This window comes from Monomorium pharaonis, chromosome 7 (assembly GCF_013373865.1).
Source record: "Monomorium pharaonis isolate MP-MQ-018 chromosome 7, ASM1337386v2, whole genome shotgun sequence".
In the NCBI taxonomy this organism is placed as follows: domain Eukaryota; kingdom Metazoa; phylum Arthropoda; class Insecta; order Hymenoptera; family Formicidae; genus Monomorium; species Monomorium pharaonis.
The window spans coordinates 16,439,105-16,455,889 of record NC_050473.1 but is presented as its reverse complement, the minus strand read 5'-3'; the positions used below and the strand labels follow the sequence as shown (position 1 = coordinate 16,455,889).

At 29.8% G+C, this 16,785-nt stretch overlaps 1 protein-coding gene across 6 annotated transcripts; it reads right to left on the bottom strand.

The window, feature by feature from the left end:
* Positions 1-555: 555 nt before the first annotated feature.
* On the bottom strand, positions 556-15,920 carry LOC105835337 (protein ECT2). 6 transcript variants are annotated; one of them, XM_012678497.3, is made up of 16 exons: positions 15,395-15,919; positions 13,710-13,920; positions 13,345-13,483; positions 13,051-13,260; positions 12,496-12,642; positions 10,311-10,445; positions 10,038-10,236; positions 9,507-9,628; positions 9,019-9,418; positions 8,493-8,933; positions 8,256-8,410; positions 7,762-7,847; positions 6,947-7,039; positions 5,330-5,504; positions 4,884-4,913; positions 556-4,385 (listed from the first exon to the last, which is right to left on the bottom strand). In XM_012678497.3, the coding sequence occupies exons 1-15, from the start codon at positions 15,453-15,455 to the stop codon at positions 4,893-4,895; spliced, it is 2,595 nt and encodes an 864-aa protein (XP_012533951.1). In that variant the 5' UTR covers positions 15,456-15,919; the 3' UTR covers positions 556-4,385; positions 4,884-4,892. The 6 variants fall into 6 exon arrangements, with proteins under 6 accessions (XP_012533951.1, XP_012533949.1, XP_012533950.1 ...); XM_028188716.2 differs by having other exon boundaries at positions 4,287-4,385; positions 5,350-5,504; positions 15,395-15,920; XM_012678495.3 differs by lacking the exon at positions 4,884-4,913 and having other exon boundaries at positions 15,395-15,920.
* Positions 15,921-16,785: the final 865 nt, after the last annotated feature.

The following is a 16,785-nucleotide window of genomic DNA, read 5'->3' as shown; positions in this document are numbered from 1 at the left end:
ACCTGCACAATATTATAATTTATAAATGGTGGTAATAGAGAATAACAATAACGTTACAGTACATCCGGTAATATGATTTCATTAATTAGTAATTATTTTGTTTGTTATGCAATATTATTGTATTTACAAGCTAATATTTATGTAACTGTCATATTAACTTTAAATATTTCTTCAAAGCAGAGATTGCAATTAGCAATTATCTCATAGACCGAATTTGGCGAGAAACTTTCAACTCAGCCCACGACGTTCTAAGCTTGATTCATAGAAAAAATGAAAGTTGAACTGAATTATTATAATTTTTATTATTATTTTATATAAATAGAATACATTTTATTCAATATATTATTTTATGAAAATTCGCATAATATGCGTATATTACTGATAAAATATCCAGATTAAAAGTTTTAAATAGTAAAAAGTATAACTATTTCACTACCGTATTTGAAAAGTTCGGAAAAGGTGAACAAGTAAAGAAACACGTGTTTCGGTTTACATAATTATATGTTAAATTTATACATTCAATTACAATATTAATAATGTATAAATAATAACTGCGCGAGAATTGTAAGACGATATATAATTTTAGGTGTATAGTAAAAAAATGTTCTCTACATTACATTATTTCTGAGATATACTTAACATTACTATTTACAATGCACCTAAATCAAGGACACTTGTTTTGGCATATTACCACGCTCTCATACTATCTCGTCATTTAATCTGTAAAGGAAATGTAGTAAAGGAAAATGAAAGATATGAGAAGTAAATCAATTAGGCCTGAAAAATGGTCGACGCGTTCCGATGCGAGTTGACCAGTTCATTTTTTTCACAGGGGAGATTGGAAAATACGCACAAGACAGGTGTCCGAACAGATATTCCGAACTTTCTACGTGTCACAGGAGGACTCGCGAGAATAGTAGTATATCTTATATCAACTCTTACATTGAAAAATTGCAGCAATTATTAAAGATTTACGTTTTTTATAATATGTCAAACCAACTATGCGGTATCAGATTAAACTGATAAAAATTGATATGTAAAAATTTTATTTGTCCTGCGATTCGTATCACTACTTAACAGCTTTTATAAAGTTAATATTACTTATTATTATAAATAGGTAGTGTGTTTATCTCGAGTATGCACGCAGACATTTTAAAAATTACGTTTTCGTTACAACGCGCAAGATATACCTTGTTATTAAAAAGTATAAGATATAATAAGTTCTCACTGGTTTGAAACAAGACAGAGCAGAATCTAATAAATAATCTAAATCAGGAGGTACAAAATATTATTCGAGATAAAATCGAGAGAAAGTTATGTCTCTCTATTTATCTCTTTTGTGAATCAGGCACATATACAAAGTATTGTATACATTTCATCATACAATACAAGTTTTATTCGTACTCATTATCATACTCAAGGCACTAATTATGTTTATCATAAGATGACGAGAGAATATAATCGGCAATATAAATCTGTATAAACTCTTATAAGCAGTGATCGAAATACTTTCTTCACTTTCTTGACAGTCTTTTATAATCTATGCTAATTTTCTTTAATCAATCAATATATACATGCAATAGATAAAAAAAAATACTGATACATATTTTCGAACTTCTCTTGTGACACATATGGTAGTACTTGTAAAAAATTAAGTGTTCATATAATGTAAAATATTTGTAAAATTAAAGCTAGAGTCTCTTTCAGCTGTTATTTAATTTAGAACTTTAACTTTAGAAATGGTACTGGTATCTGTAAAAAACAGATAAAAGAATCATATTATATTGATTGAGTAAAGACTAGAAAAGACCACATAGGAGAAGAAATTATTCTGTGCCTATAAGATTTTTTCGCCAACTACATTTAATAATCGATCATTTTGCAATTAAACTAAACATTTAGTTCTTTATTTTACTTTAAAGGCGTCAAAAAATAAACTTTAGTTAATCTTTAAACAATCGACTATCAAGAAAATGCTAATATACAGAATCGAAACATACAATCGTGGCCAAATGAAACATTTATGTATTCGCATTTACAATATAATGTATTGTTGCATACATAAAATCTACGCATATATGACCTGTCTTTAATTTTATGAACAAAGTTATAATGGCAAGATGTTACTATATCAAGTAACGCAAGTTCTGCAACTCTTAATGTTATAACTATTAATGTTGCACGAAATCAAATAATAACAAAATAATATATATAAGAAATAAAATACTCGTTGAGAGTGTTGTGAAATTACGATGATGGATATCTGCAATTTTCAAATTAATATTTCACATTAAATTTTAAAAAGTTTATCTCGATCATGATTATTTTATATTTATTTTATAATATGTATTGTAGTTTCGTATATAATTTTATTTACACGCAATGTATTTCTTCAGTCAAGTACTTAATTCCGGCTGAATTAATTGATGTTTTAAAGCATGTGCAATTAGAAAGATCTCACAAACATCGAAACTGGCATTGAAATGATACTATAAAAAAGCAAGTTGTCGACAGCTTTTCGTTATTTTTATTTATATGTGTATTACAATTTATGCAAACTTGTGATTAAGCAAATTGATTTTTTTAATTTAAAGTTATAACAGAAGTAAATAATTATCAAATAGAGAGCATAGAGAACTCTAAAGCAAGGATATAGTTTGCATATTAAAGAATGTTATTGTATCTAGCTCTCTATTATTTTTCTCTATCATATCTTACCATTACGTAATTAATCGTACAGAAATAAGCAATGTTGTTCAAGTCCTTATTTCCAATAATATTTTTAACATTGGCAATTCTTCATTTTTACCTGATACAGCGAATTATACAGAATTATGAAGAGTATAAAGATACAAAATTGTATAAACATTTATGAAATAATACAGATTTTATGAATTTGTTATCTTACTTCAATTCCACATTGACATTACAAAATTGTGGAATTTCTTTTGTGCGATTACTTTTAATAAATTTTGGACGTATAAAATATTAGTAAATTGCATTGTCTCTCCTCGTGATAAACCCAATCAAATCACAGGTCATTGAAGTATAATATTACCTAAGCAAACTTATTAAATTTGTAACAGTTGGCAATGTCTTTGTTATTTAGTATATTGGCTATATTGGCACATAACAAGTATGCATTTGTAATTATTAGAATTTAACATGCTTTCATTTTCGAATTTGAACATTTTTCACAAACATATGCCAGACTTTCTTCCAAGACTTAACTCCATTTGAAATATAAATAACATTTTAGAGTCTTATTAACAAACCCCTACACGGCACCAGTATCTTTGCTGATAAACGATCAAAGGAGAATAAAGTCACATGTAAATTTTTTATAGCTCAAAGATCAGACCTCCTTTGTATGATGTCCGCTGAACAAATTCTAATGAGTAGAAAAACAGAAATGAAAAGTACAGTAAGTAAAATGTTAAAATTGTAGAACATTTTGATGTCAAAAACATAAAAGCTATTATTTTTATTAGTTGGAGGATATGTTCACTTCATGCTGTGATTATATCTTAACATTCTTACCTAATTCATTCTCAAACAAATGCTTTGTCTATTTTTTTGGCGTCTATTGAGATTGCAAATGCAATGGGACATATTAATTAATGAGACATTAATGTTTTTTTAAATGAATTGTTGCTACATTTATTAAGAAAAATTTTGCACATGCCTGCAGTGTCTATTGATATAAGTCTGGCTTTGTTTGTCGTTAAAATAACGATTAGAAAAAATATCTTCAAATTAATATAATTTGACGATATATTTCTTAGAATAATTTAATTGACTCGACGTGAAGAGTGAATTGAATTTATATTAAAAATGGTTCTTTATCTTATCGACGAATACGTGCGCTAAGAAGGCATATACAATAATTACAAGAGATAATACATAAAATAAATAAATGATGTTAATAATAGTAATATAACAATAACTAGGCATTATTGGCACTAATAACAGTAATATCATATTTTTTTATAATGATGCATCCGAGAATAAGGTGACATTTAAAAAATTGTACTGAACTCTATTATAAAAACAGTAATGACGAGAAATGAAGTAATTATTTGAAACAGAACTGTGATGGGTAAAAATAGTTATAGCATATCTTCGGATCGTTGTATATAATTAATGTCTTAATCACTATAGACAATGTATATTAGTTTAACATACCACAATAGGTTGTTAAAAATGCACGTCTCTTTGTTCAGAATACTAAACGATTGTAGCAAAAAGAAGTATGACCTCTAGAATACTAATTACAACCTTCGCAACGAAGCCATACTGAGAGCCTTTCGAGTTGGCTGATCCGACATCGGCGCTACTAGAACATCTTCTTTATTTGGAGAACTTGAACTGCCATTATCCAACTCCTGCAAAAATAGAAAACTTAATATATTCATTTTCTCAGTTTATCGTTTTCTTCAAATATAAAAATGCAGCAATAAAAAAAAACTTGACATTTGGACTTTATTTTGAAAAATAAAGAAATATGTAGTTTTAGTAATGAAGAAAGAGCAATTATTAATGTATACTGTATTATTAATTCATACATTATAAGTAAATTATAAAAATATGATGCAGAAAATAATTCATTAAAATAAAACAATTATATATAGTAATTAATATATAAAATATTAAAAAAGAAAAAATAAAATTGCAATATATAAGATTCCCTAATCTGAAATGAACTTTACGTAAGAAATAAAAACATTGAATTTTAATACAATCGTCAAATATAATATAATAATATTAAAATTTTTTAACACTTAGCTTTGCATACATTACTATATGTATACAAAAATTAAATAAAACTAACTTTTCAAGAAATAGATTCTCCACTGTACATTAATTTTATATAATGTACTTACTTGAAATCCTTAATATAGTTCATCCATTGACTTTAAGTCAGCATGAAAATTTATTATAATTATTAAAATATTTTTTCATAAAATACATTCAAATAATGTAATAAAAATTAATAAATTGTACAAGTACGTTGTAAAAGCAAAAATAATAGTGTATACCTACAAAATAGATTTTTTTAAATACAAAAAATAAATCTTATAATGAAAAATCTAAACATAAATTTATTCAATGTAATAAAAAGCAAATAAAAAAATAATTTAGTTTCCTTCACAGTCAGTCTCATAGACAGGTTAAAATAAAAGTGGAAGAAATAGCAGTTTCCTGTCATGGAAGATTATATATAAAGCAAAAGAAACAAAAAGACAAGTAATAGAAGAAAAAAGAAAAAAAAATAAAAGAAACAGCAGAATAGAAAAAAAAATCTGTATACAAAAGATTGTCAACTAACACTGATATTGTTGCAACTACCTAACCGCATCTGAACTATTTGTTGATTTGTTGGCGGAAGAGTTTGTGTTCCTGCAAATGGAGACATAATCGTGGACATCGCTCTATTTAGTTTGCTTGGCGTTTTATTAAAACTAAAAGCTCGGCCGACTTTTGCTCTTGTACGAGATGCAAACCTGGAGAAAAATAAAATTTAAAAATTTTCTCATATATTTATAAAGATCGTCTAAATGCAACATTAAAACTTTCTTTCCCCCTTCAATAAATAATTGTAAGATCTTTTGCATATAATTTTGACTTTTTTAAATTGTGCAATAAAATTTTTTTTCTTTCAATGCATTCCAAGCTGGACTTTTTCTCTTTACACATATCTTCTAGAGTGCACACATAAGGTATATACATAGATATACAGTACATAGTTTAACGCCAGTTCTGAACGCGGATAAGATACATTCAAGGCATACAAGAATATTCTTGACGGCCTGCCATTCCATCGAAGAGAACAAGCGCATAAAATTTTTCCAATTTTGTCTAGAATTGAAACTAGTACCTTTAGTGTAAAAGACTAATGCTTTATTCGTTCTATACTACGTTCGTTCCCAATATAATTTATTTACTTGTATGGAGGAAAAAAAGTTGACGGACAAATAAACACTTATATTATAAATCAATGGAGACATATCATATCAACCCTGTCATATCAAGAAAATCAGCTCAAGCAAACAGACCATCACCTGCTATGATACAAAGAAAATATAAGATATACATGCAGAATTTTTCAAAATAATATAAAATATTACATCCAATCATACATGCAAGACAGTGTCAATTGTAATCAATGTAATAAGACAGTGAAAATTGCACCATGGCTGCACATTATGGAAAATAATATTTAAAAAAAAAATTATGTGAATGTGCAATGTTTTCTTATATTTAATATGTATATACAAACGCGCACGCATGTGTGTGTGTGTGTGTGTGTGTCTTGCATATGTGTATAAAAACTTATATACACTTATGTAGAAGAAAATATTCCCCAAAACATTGTATTATAAGTAGAAAATGAAAACAATAAATATTGTTAACAAGAAAATTTCTAAACAAAATGATGAATCGATCAAAATTGCAAATTAAATTGTAATGCCGAATAATTATCAATTATGATAAATTAAAATCATAAGAAGTTAAAAAAGTGCATATACATATTTAAGATGTGGAGAGTGTACGAAACTTCATTCTCGTTAAAAATATATACAATAATAAGCTTTTAATAGATAAAGCTTACAATTATGTTACATTACACTTGAACTGATCAAAATTGGCTCTCTGTGAAGAATTATTATTATTTCTGAATAATATTATATTTATTCATCATAGCATAAAACAGCATCATAAAAGCAAAAGTTTTCAGTAGCGTAATTAGAAAATTTTCAGCCTTTTAATTAGAAGAATTAAAAAGACAATAAACATTTTTATTCTTTTAATTATTTTTAAATCTTCTCTAATAAATTGTAAATACAATTTTTACTTGCGCTTAATAATAATTACGCCACTGAGGGATTGTTGTAAAAATAAAAAGCAAGTAAAAAATATAATCAGCCTTGGTGCGAAAACTGACGGTAGTGGGACATGTAACGTGGTTTCACACATGCTATTGAGTAGGAAGACATACGGGTCCATATACTCCAGGTAAAAATTATGAAATAGGCTCCTGTAACCAAACGGGTTTCCCCATTATTTCTTTACATCATGCAATGTAGTAGAATATGTACACTATAATAAAAAAATATTTTGATTGTGCCTAAAAATACGTCAAGTATTCCAGTAAGAGAGTAGATACAATTTACAAAATTATTCGAATAACATAAATTTGCCATCAAATTTGTCAAATTTAAATTCATAATGTATCAATAAATAATCTATTCACTTTTTTAAATCTGATGACGGATTAAAAATGTAATCATTCCTCTCATTACTAACTACGTGTAGTAACTATTAAAAGTATATTAATCGTTTACTCTTAATATTTTTAATTATTAACAATTAAATATTAGTGTTTTTATTTAATCTACTATCGCATTACCTTTTTAATCTTTATCTTTTAAATTCAAAATATGTGTTGAACAAAAAATTTAAAAATTATCATTAATATCCGAACAATCTAGATTTATAGACTTAATATCAACATATAATCTAATAATAGAATCATCTAATTATATATACTTGTAGTATAAAAGAAGCAAGAAGTCAGTCCTCACACCTTTTCTAATATTTGACAAATATATCCCGAAAAATAAATTTCTACATAATAAAAATTTTGTTCCTTATCCTAAGATGTAAAAAACTAATTACTTTACTATCTTATAATATAATAAAGATATAAACTAGAGAGGAAAAAATGTAATTACGACTTCAAAGCACAAATATACTCACTTAATTGTTTTCTTTAATGTACCCGATGCTACTTCGCTAGTACCAACTTTAAGCTGATGTGAATCATATCTAATGAGTAACGTATCCTAAAGAAAAAACAAATAAAATATAATATGTGATATAATACAAAATATTATAAATCATAATAAAACATTTAAAATCTGTCAGCAGATACAAGCAGAAATTGCAACAGATCGGTATCAATTGCATTTGTATTTGTTTATGTTCTGCTGGCAAAAACATAATGCAATAGAATATACTGATGGCAGAAGCCTTTCATCAAACTTGATTTTTTAATTAATAAAATTTACAATAAACACTTTGCAAAAAACTTTTCTCAACAGATTTGATTATTTAAAGATATATCACGCTACATATATACATACATACATACGTACATACATACATCATACATACATACATACATATATATATGTGTGTGCGCGCGCGTGTGTGTGTGTGTGTACACGAGCTAAATATTGTTATAAACTTACGGCATCAGCTACACGAACAGCAAGAGCCATTTGCCTACACAAAGTCTGTAAGTAATTCGTTTTGTTTACTTCTTCATCAGTAATTATAAACGAAAACAATTTTTCCTTTAGTTCTTGAGTGCCTCGTACCACGAGCGCAAATACTTTGTGATATTCTGAAAAAATTGCAAATTAATTAGTAATAACTTTTATTTTACAAAGAGTATGTGTATTTTGCACATAAATAACGATATTTACGATCAGTTTCTCGTATATCCACAACTTTCCTTATGGTACTTAGTGACAACATTTTGATATGCTTATATGGCTTTCCTTGGCTTAGCTTAATTGATTGCAAGCCGTTTATAGTATTAGGACTCTTTAACGAATTAAAAGCTTTCGATCTTTTCTTGCATATTTCAAGAGTGTCGGTGAATAGGAACAATACTAAATGATCACCTCGTCCACTAAGATCTTCCGTAACTTCCATTACATCACATTTACTAATAAACGATCTATGCGAGGAAACTAAATGCGGCGGACAATTATCAATCTCATTAAAGATATCAAACATTGCTAACTGACGTTCGGTTTTCCTTTTGTCCTCGTTTATATATGTCATCACTTTTTTAATACAGCTAATAGAAGCTTCAAGTGCATTATAGTCTGGATTACTTTTGTCCGTGTGTTTAAGAATATCTACAAGAAATGGAAAGCATTCTGTTAGCCAAAAATTTTACATAAATAAAAGTAAAACAAACATTTTGAAAGTAATTAATCTTACCGCTTAATAATAAACTAATACTAGGTAACCTTTGTATTGGTTTAATTAATAGTTCTTTTAAACTTTGTCTACCGCATTCTGGTATCGTCTGACAATTTTTCAGAAAAGCATGAAACCGTGGCTTATTTTGGTCACACTCCTCCAACATTTGTTTTGTATTTTCAAAAAAGTTGACATATGGAGGATATGCTTTGACTAAATCGGGCTCAAACTTGAGAAAAATTTCTCCGATGCTAATATCCTCCGTCCAATGAGCGGCACTACAGTGCAAAGCCTCTAGTAATTGCTTATGGACATCATATATCGGTGGAAAATTGCCAAATATAATTTTTACTTCCGTGCTATTCAGCAACTCTTTTCCACTTTTGCCTATAAGATTTTCTAGTGGCAATTTAAATAACTGTAATCATAAAAAATGTGTATGAATATAGAGTGTTAAAAAAGCAATTTAAAGATGTAAAAGTTTTTAATGGATAGTAAATACTTGCCATCATAATTGTATTGAGAATCCCTACGTAATTTTCCTCAGTTTGAACCAATTCGAGAAACACTTTATGACGTTGTGATAAGTTTTCTTTAGCGGGTAAATGTTTCTCAACAGTCTCTACTTCTGGAATATTTGATAGATAAATAATTTTAATACAATCTTCTCTTTCATATGATTTATCTTACAAGTTTAATGATTAAATAAAGAAATATATACTACTGATTAAGCATTAATTTTAGTAATAGCTTGACATTAAATTTTTTATGTGTTATTCTAAAAGATAAGCTTGTTTTTTTAAAGATATTTCATAAATTTATAAAATAAAAATGTCTTAGTAACTCATTGTATTTAATAAATCACTAAAGAAAACAATAGATTACGACTTATTAGTATAATGTCAAAATGTTATCACTGGTAATTTTATTATTAATGTTAGATGTATATTTAAACGTTACAACATAATTTCGTGTGTATTTCGTACAACTAAATAATGTATAAAATTTATAAGAAAAATAATATCAGATACACATACCATCTAATAATTTTTCTGGACTTGCTGTGCAGTCCAGAAAGCTTCCACTGACACTGGCTGGTGAATCCGCTCCATTTTGTAATAAATTAGTTAATGGCCCACCCAACCATGGGTGCTTTGACAATGTCACATTCTGCGGTATGATCTGTTGACTATCTCGCCTACCCGTAGCAGTAGGGGACAGAACTGTTTCTAGATACTAAAGTATATATGATTTTAGTATAATGCCAAACAGTGATTAAAGTATTAAAAAGTTTATTATTATCAACTTACATGTTCAAATAAATACTCTTTCTCATCAGCGGCTGCTTCATTTTGTACAGATGTCCAAAACCATCCAGTTTTAACTATAAAAGCAGATACTGAAACTAAATTTGGTAATACATTTACATTGGATTCGTCCACGACCTGTAAAAAAAATATGGACTTTATTATTCTTCATTTTAGCGGACCATTTATAATTAGATACATATTGTTTACCACTTATTCTCTTACAGGTTTTTTATTTCATATTTATATATTTATATGACCATGAGTTAGTAGAAACAAACTTTCAAAGTGGCAAATAGTATTGACTATATTATAATTTTCGTTGTACCACATATTGTATCACGTAGACAATAAAATCACATGACAATTACACAATTTGACACATTTTTATACAAGATTTCTATGTCACAATATATACATCAAATTTAAAAAAGATAATATTATATGTGTGCATATGTCTATTACACATTTTATTTTTGTATATAAAACAAATTCTGAATATATGCATACATACATATATACATCACGCGCGCGTGTATGTGTAACATATAGGACATTCACGTGGACAAAAAACGAATTCAGCGTTAGTATTATTAAAATTAATATTTAATTATTATGTATGGTGTGTATATATATGTGTGTGTGTGTGTGTGTGTGTGTGTGTGTGTGTGTGTGTAACTAAATAGCTCATTATTAAATTATGGATATCGCACACCTTCCAGATCATTTTTATTTAATATTACATATACTACAAAACTACATATTACATTCCTATAATTACGAAAAATTATTTAATTGCTTGATACAGAAAATTACCAAACCTCATAATACCAAACAAACAATTTGTAATTTCTTCGTAATTTCCAAACAAACAAAAAGAAAAAAGAAAAAATGAGTACCACAAGTGACTTATCCTGTTGTGTCTTCAAATCTAAGCTTTCGGTTTTCAAGTCGTATGGCTCAAGTGATATCTTATTACTTTTTCCATCAAATATCGAAGTGTTTTGCATAATGTGTTCAGTATTTGAAATTTTTGAAGGAATTGGAAAAAATTTGGATAAAGATTTGCATTTCTTTTTAAAAAGAGTTTTCTCAGGAGAATAGTACGAAGTGATAGAAATATCTCGCTTACTGTCAGAAAACATTGGACAAAAGGAAAAATTACTAATTTTAGAAAAAATGGATTTGTGCGATTTGGATAAAGGCTTATTTTTCTCATCTACTGCATTTTGTAAAAATGTATCGCTATATTGCTCCTCGCTATGCTTTATTATATTCGGATACGAGCGCGTCTTCATAAATTTATACTTATCAAACTTCGCTATTTTATGAACAAATGTACAGGAATTTGTTTTCCATTTTATATATCGTTTGGGAATCATTTTAATTTTTGTCGTATTATTTTGTATATAATGAATATTTTTACGATATTTCAAATCTAATGCATTATTGCTCATTGATGATATACAAAAATTATTTTTTTCATAAGATAGCGACGGTTTTGAGTCATCTGTTTTATCTGAAAAGTTTAACATAGTTTCACAAAGTGATACCTCGTTATCGAATGAGGAGCTATCAGAAATATAAAATTTAACATTTTTATTACTTATCATTGTCGACGTATTTGTTGGAATCGAATATTTATTTGACATAAAAATTGCTGAAGCCGAATTAGATGATCTGTTCATATCTATACCAGAATCACTTTGCTCTGTGAAAGAATGAAACAAATTTCCAGATTTAATAATTGAATTTTGCAAATTGGAGCAGTTATCATTCATACTAATAGCAGAATCTCGACTGATATTATATATTGAAACAATATTATTGCACTGGTTGTAATGTTCTACATCCTGTGCGCTCAAGATTAATGAATTATTTAACGAGGGATAACTTGATATATTATTATAGTCAGAGTTTGTTGTATTAAAAACCGCGTTTGAGTAAGGATTGTAAAGAGTGAAGGGAATTGGTTTAGTACGTGCTAAGGAAAGTGAACTGTTGGATGTATTTTTAAGATTCAAGTCCGTATTGTTGGCTCTCTTGTAGAAAAAACTGGGAATATCAATCACCTAAAGCATGTGTAACGTTTAAGTAATACGCAAGCATTAATCTGTGTGATGTAGCATTATATAAACTTATATTTATATGCAAAAAAGAATTTAATATTAAAATTCTATCTACTTACGACATGAGTGCAATTTGGATCGTCAATTTCAGTAGCTTCACCACCCTGTTGCTCCAAAATCTCACACATATGTCTCTTTTCTTCTTCGGGAAAACCAGAGAAACATACTTTTGCTCCATAAAATGGCTTCAGCTTGTAAGTTGCTATCTACATTTAGAATTAAATGTTTTTAAGAAAAAGGAAATCGCTACACATATAAATGTTTTTAGTCAGAGCTTGAATGAGAACACTATGCCGCATCGCTATCGCGCTAAGCGCTCAGAGATAGCGATAGAAAGATAGAGAGTGCAACGCATATTCTGCACTACGATTGTTTGTTCTCATACACGCACAACTATATTTTCTCTATCTCTCTGCCTTCAGTGGTACTCAGCAAACAATCAAATGATGTGCCATTTTTTGGAATTTATTAAAATATGTTAAAGATATTAAAATAATTATTGGATTATAAATTTATAAACTAACGTTATAATTATTTTATTCAATAAATTTTTCATACAGTATCAAACAAGGTCGTATTTTAGAATAATTTTTCTGCTATCCAACAGCACTTACCAATTCCTCTTTGTTCGCATACATGGAGATATCATCTTTTGCATTCCATAATGCTATCACCCATTCTATCGACATGATAGGCAATCCAAATGTGTCAGCGTATCTATACTTCTCTCCACTGCAATGATTTGCAATAAGATGCGTCACCTTTATACCCATCTCCTTTCGGATGCTACCTCCCATACTAAGAATCATATTAGCTAACTTGCGCTGTTAAGAATTATATTGTGTTATAAATGTGTAAAATACATGTAAACCAACATTACAAAAATTGTAAATATGATGACAACTGACCAGTTCATCCTCTATGGTCCGAAAACCGCTAAATACCACTACCGTGCCTACCATAGCTTGCGTGTACATTGGTCGTTTGATACTAGGTAAAGATTCATTCTTTTCTGCCAGTTGTAGTAAAGCCGTAGGGCCCAGTACTCTAAAAGAAAAATATATATATATATATACATATGTAAATCGAATAACCAGAAGTTTTTCTGTAAGAATTATTAACATAATACATTTTTTAATTGTTTTAATATATGCTATACATGTAACATGTTGTGACAGGTTGTGACAAATAGGGATTATTACAGTCACAACAGCGCACCTTTTATTACTGCTCTTAATATATGTTGTAAAAATATAATATAATATGCACAAACCTATGAGCACTTTTGCATAACACATCATATTCGGGCCCTTCAAATTGTTTGAGTACAAAGTAAGTATTGTATGTAGTGTCATCAATATATTCCATGCCAGTTTCAGATTTAAGTACAGGCACTTTGAATTGTTGAGCAGCGGCATTAAGTGCAGGATCATTACACGCTGTACCAATTAGGCATATCCTCTTCTTACGTGGTATTATTAAGGCTGTCAAACAAACAATTGCCACGTTATTAAATTTTTTATCATTCATGGTACATAATCATTAAATTGATTAAATTATTATAGTAATATTAATTTTGTTGAAAAAACTAATAAAATAAAAAATATATAATCTAATTTTATTTTATAGCTTGAAGATACAGTATTCAAAAAGATAGAAACATTACAAAAATAATTTGTTTATATCATAAATATTATGTATTAAATACTAAATTCTATGTATTTATATATAACTTAATATATAACACATAACAGAGTCTTAATAATAAATTTAAAAATAGATATATTTTAGTTTGAATGTGCAATATTGCAAAAATAATAATTATTGCTTGATATTAATACATAAATTATATACTATTATATAATTTGTATATTAATGTAAAAAAAACCACTGTTATATATACTATGATACAATAATAATAATTGCAAAACATTGCTATTATTAAACGAAAAAAAAATTTTTTTTTTTTTACAATAAGTAGTTGCTTCACGATGATTAAGACTTTTATTTATACATGTGTGCATGCACATTATAAATGTGCATGTAATAAATAAGAAATTTTCTCGTTCATTGATAAATCACTACGATTACCGGCCTTTCGACCGGCTGGCAGAAAGAGCTATTAGAAAAATTCTATTTTTAGTCTCGTGTCAGCGTTCCTGTAAAATTCAAACATTGTTATACAAAGTACACAGGCTCTATCTCGTATCGTAGGCAACGGGAAGTCGCGTATACATGTATACATCTGTATCCACCATTCACGTGCTCGGCGTAAGATAATTAACTCGCGAAAAGCGAAGGATGGAAGGAGAGGAGATAGAGGGAGCGAGAGGGCGCGCGAGAGAAACAGAACGAGAGAGGGAGATAAGAGAAAAACGGTCGCGAATTATTGCAGAGAAACAGCGTTGTAATTTTCAAGGAGTCTTGGTAAGGACACTCGAAAGGAGAAACTGTTCCGATACAATTTTTTGGGAAGGCGAAGCTTGTGATCGTTAACGGACAGGAGTTTTTACAAGATTTTCGCTTTCTCCTTTTCCCTCCTCCATTTCTCTTCTTTTAGTTTTATTTCCTCGAGATACGACCATTCCGTTTGCCGTTCATTTAAAAAAAACTCCGAAAGGATACCGTGACATTGATCGGCGTGACGAATCGTGAGTCGTAAAATTCGTCAAGTTTGAAAGCGAGGGAGAAATGATGAATTCCGGTCCGTTAGACGAGCGTGTACATACACGGGAGGGCTTTCGTTTTCACGACTCCGAGGTTTTCCGTTGGAAGACGCGAGACGCATCACAGACGCAGAGAAGGAAAGTTCAAAATCGCGCAAGGTTAGACAGAAAGATTCGGCGGCGGTGGCGGCGGGGTCTCGCTCGCTCGCGCGAGCGAGCGAGCGAGCGAGATGACCGCGCAACGACATCACGTCCGCCGCGGATGATTTAACATTGACAGATTCGCGCTTACTTTTGGTCACCTCCGCACTATTTATATCGCCGATACTACTGTGGACGCTACGCTCTTCCATCTTGGCACCCTGGTACGTTACAACATCGGCCCGCTCGCCTTTTTGTACGATGCGCAAATCTTGCCGAGCGTGTCTTCCCGTCTCCGACGTACAACGACACTTGTCCGTCTCCCGTCGGCGATCATTTAATATGCCTGTCGTGCAGGCAATAGCCGTGAGGTCCTCCGCACCACTCTCGTGCCCAACATGAAAACGTCACTCGCACAAACTCGCCCGAGCACGCACGCTACCTCGAATTACTGCTTTTCCCGAAATCGCACAAGCACAACCAGCCGCGTCGACGGCGACCATCGGCGACCAACAGCACTAGTCAACCACGACTTGGCCTCGTCCTTCCCTCCTGTTCCCACCACGCACGTTCCCTGTTGTCCACAATCTACGAATCTACCCCCACTACCCTGGGCCTATTCGTTGAGATCGCCGTCCGCCGAAACTCTCGCGTTGTCTCTCTCGCGCGCTACTCCTTCGCGTCTGCGCGCCATCTTCCATTTGTACCCCCTCCCCCCTCGCCCTTCTACACCACGTGCGTCGCGCGCGCTGCTAACGGCAAATAGAGACCTTAAGCCACCAATCACGTGGCTCCTTTCTTTTAGGGCAGAAGAATATGAAATTTTGGAGTTTCGCCGTTAAATTCTATGCATGAAGTTTTTCACTTGCTTTCATTTCTCTTTAAAGGAAAAGTTACACAATTATTATACTACAACTACATTTAAATTTACGAAAATCCATAAAATATTAAATAAACCGAGTTACATTACTTAAAATTTCAAATTGGTCAAGTTTAAAGAGAATATGAACGATAAAAAAATATGTAATGTGTTAAAACACTCTGTATGCCTGATTTTTCAAATATTCATTTATTTCTTATATTTGCAATATAAAACGCAACAAAATTTTACGATTTGTAAGCCTAAAAATATTTCTTGTACGTTTTGTTATTATAATTGAAATAAAATTTAACTCTTGAAATATAAATTGCATTTAAATTAAATAATTGAATTTGCATATCCAAAGATAAAAATAAATCATATTATTGCATTAAGTAATTATTTTATAAAAATTTCTGTACAAAATTAATCAAAATATTCCTACATATTAATATCTTACATTGAATGCAAATACAATTTCAATCGATAGTTCGTATCTAGTTTTGAAAATATGGATACATATGTCAATCATAATTTTCAATCGTGATAAAATCCCGAATGAAAGACAAATGATTCACATACATCTCCATTAAGTAACATAGGAACTAAGCGGTGTAACAATATTTCAAAAGCAGTAACACTAAGAAAAAATTGACTGATACATGGCTCAGATAATCTACATG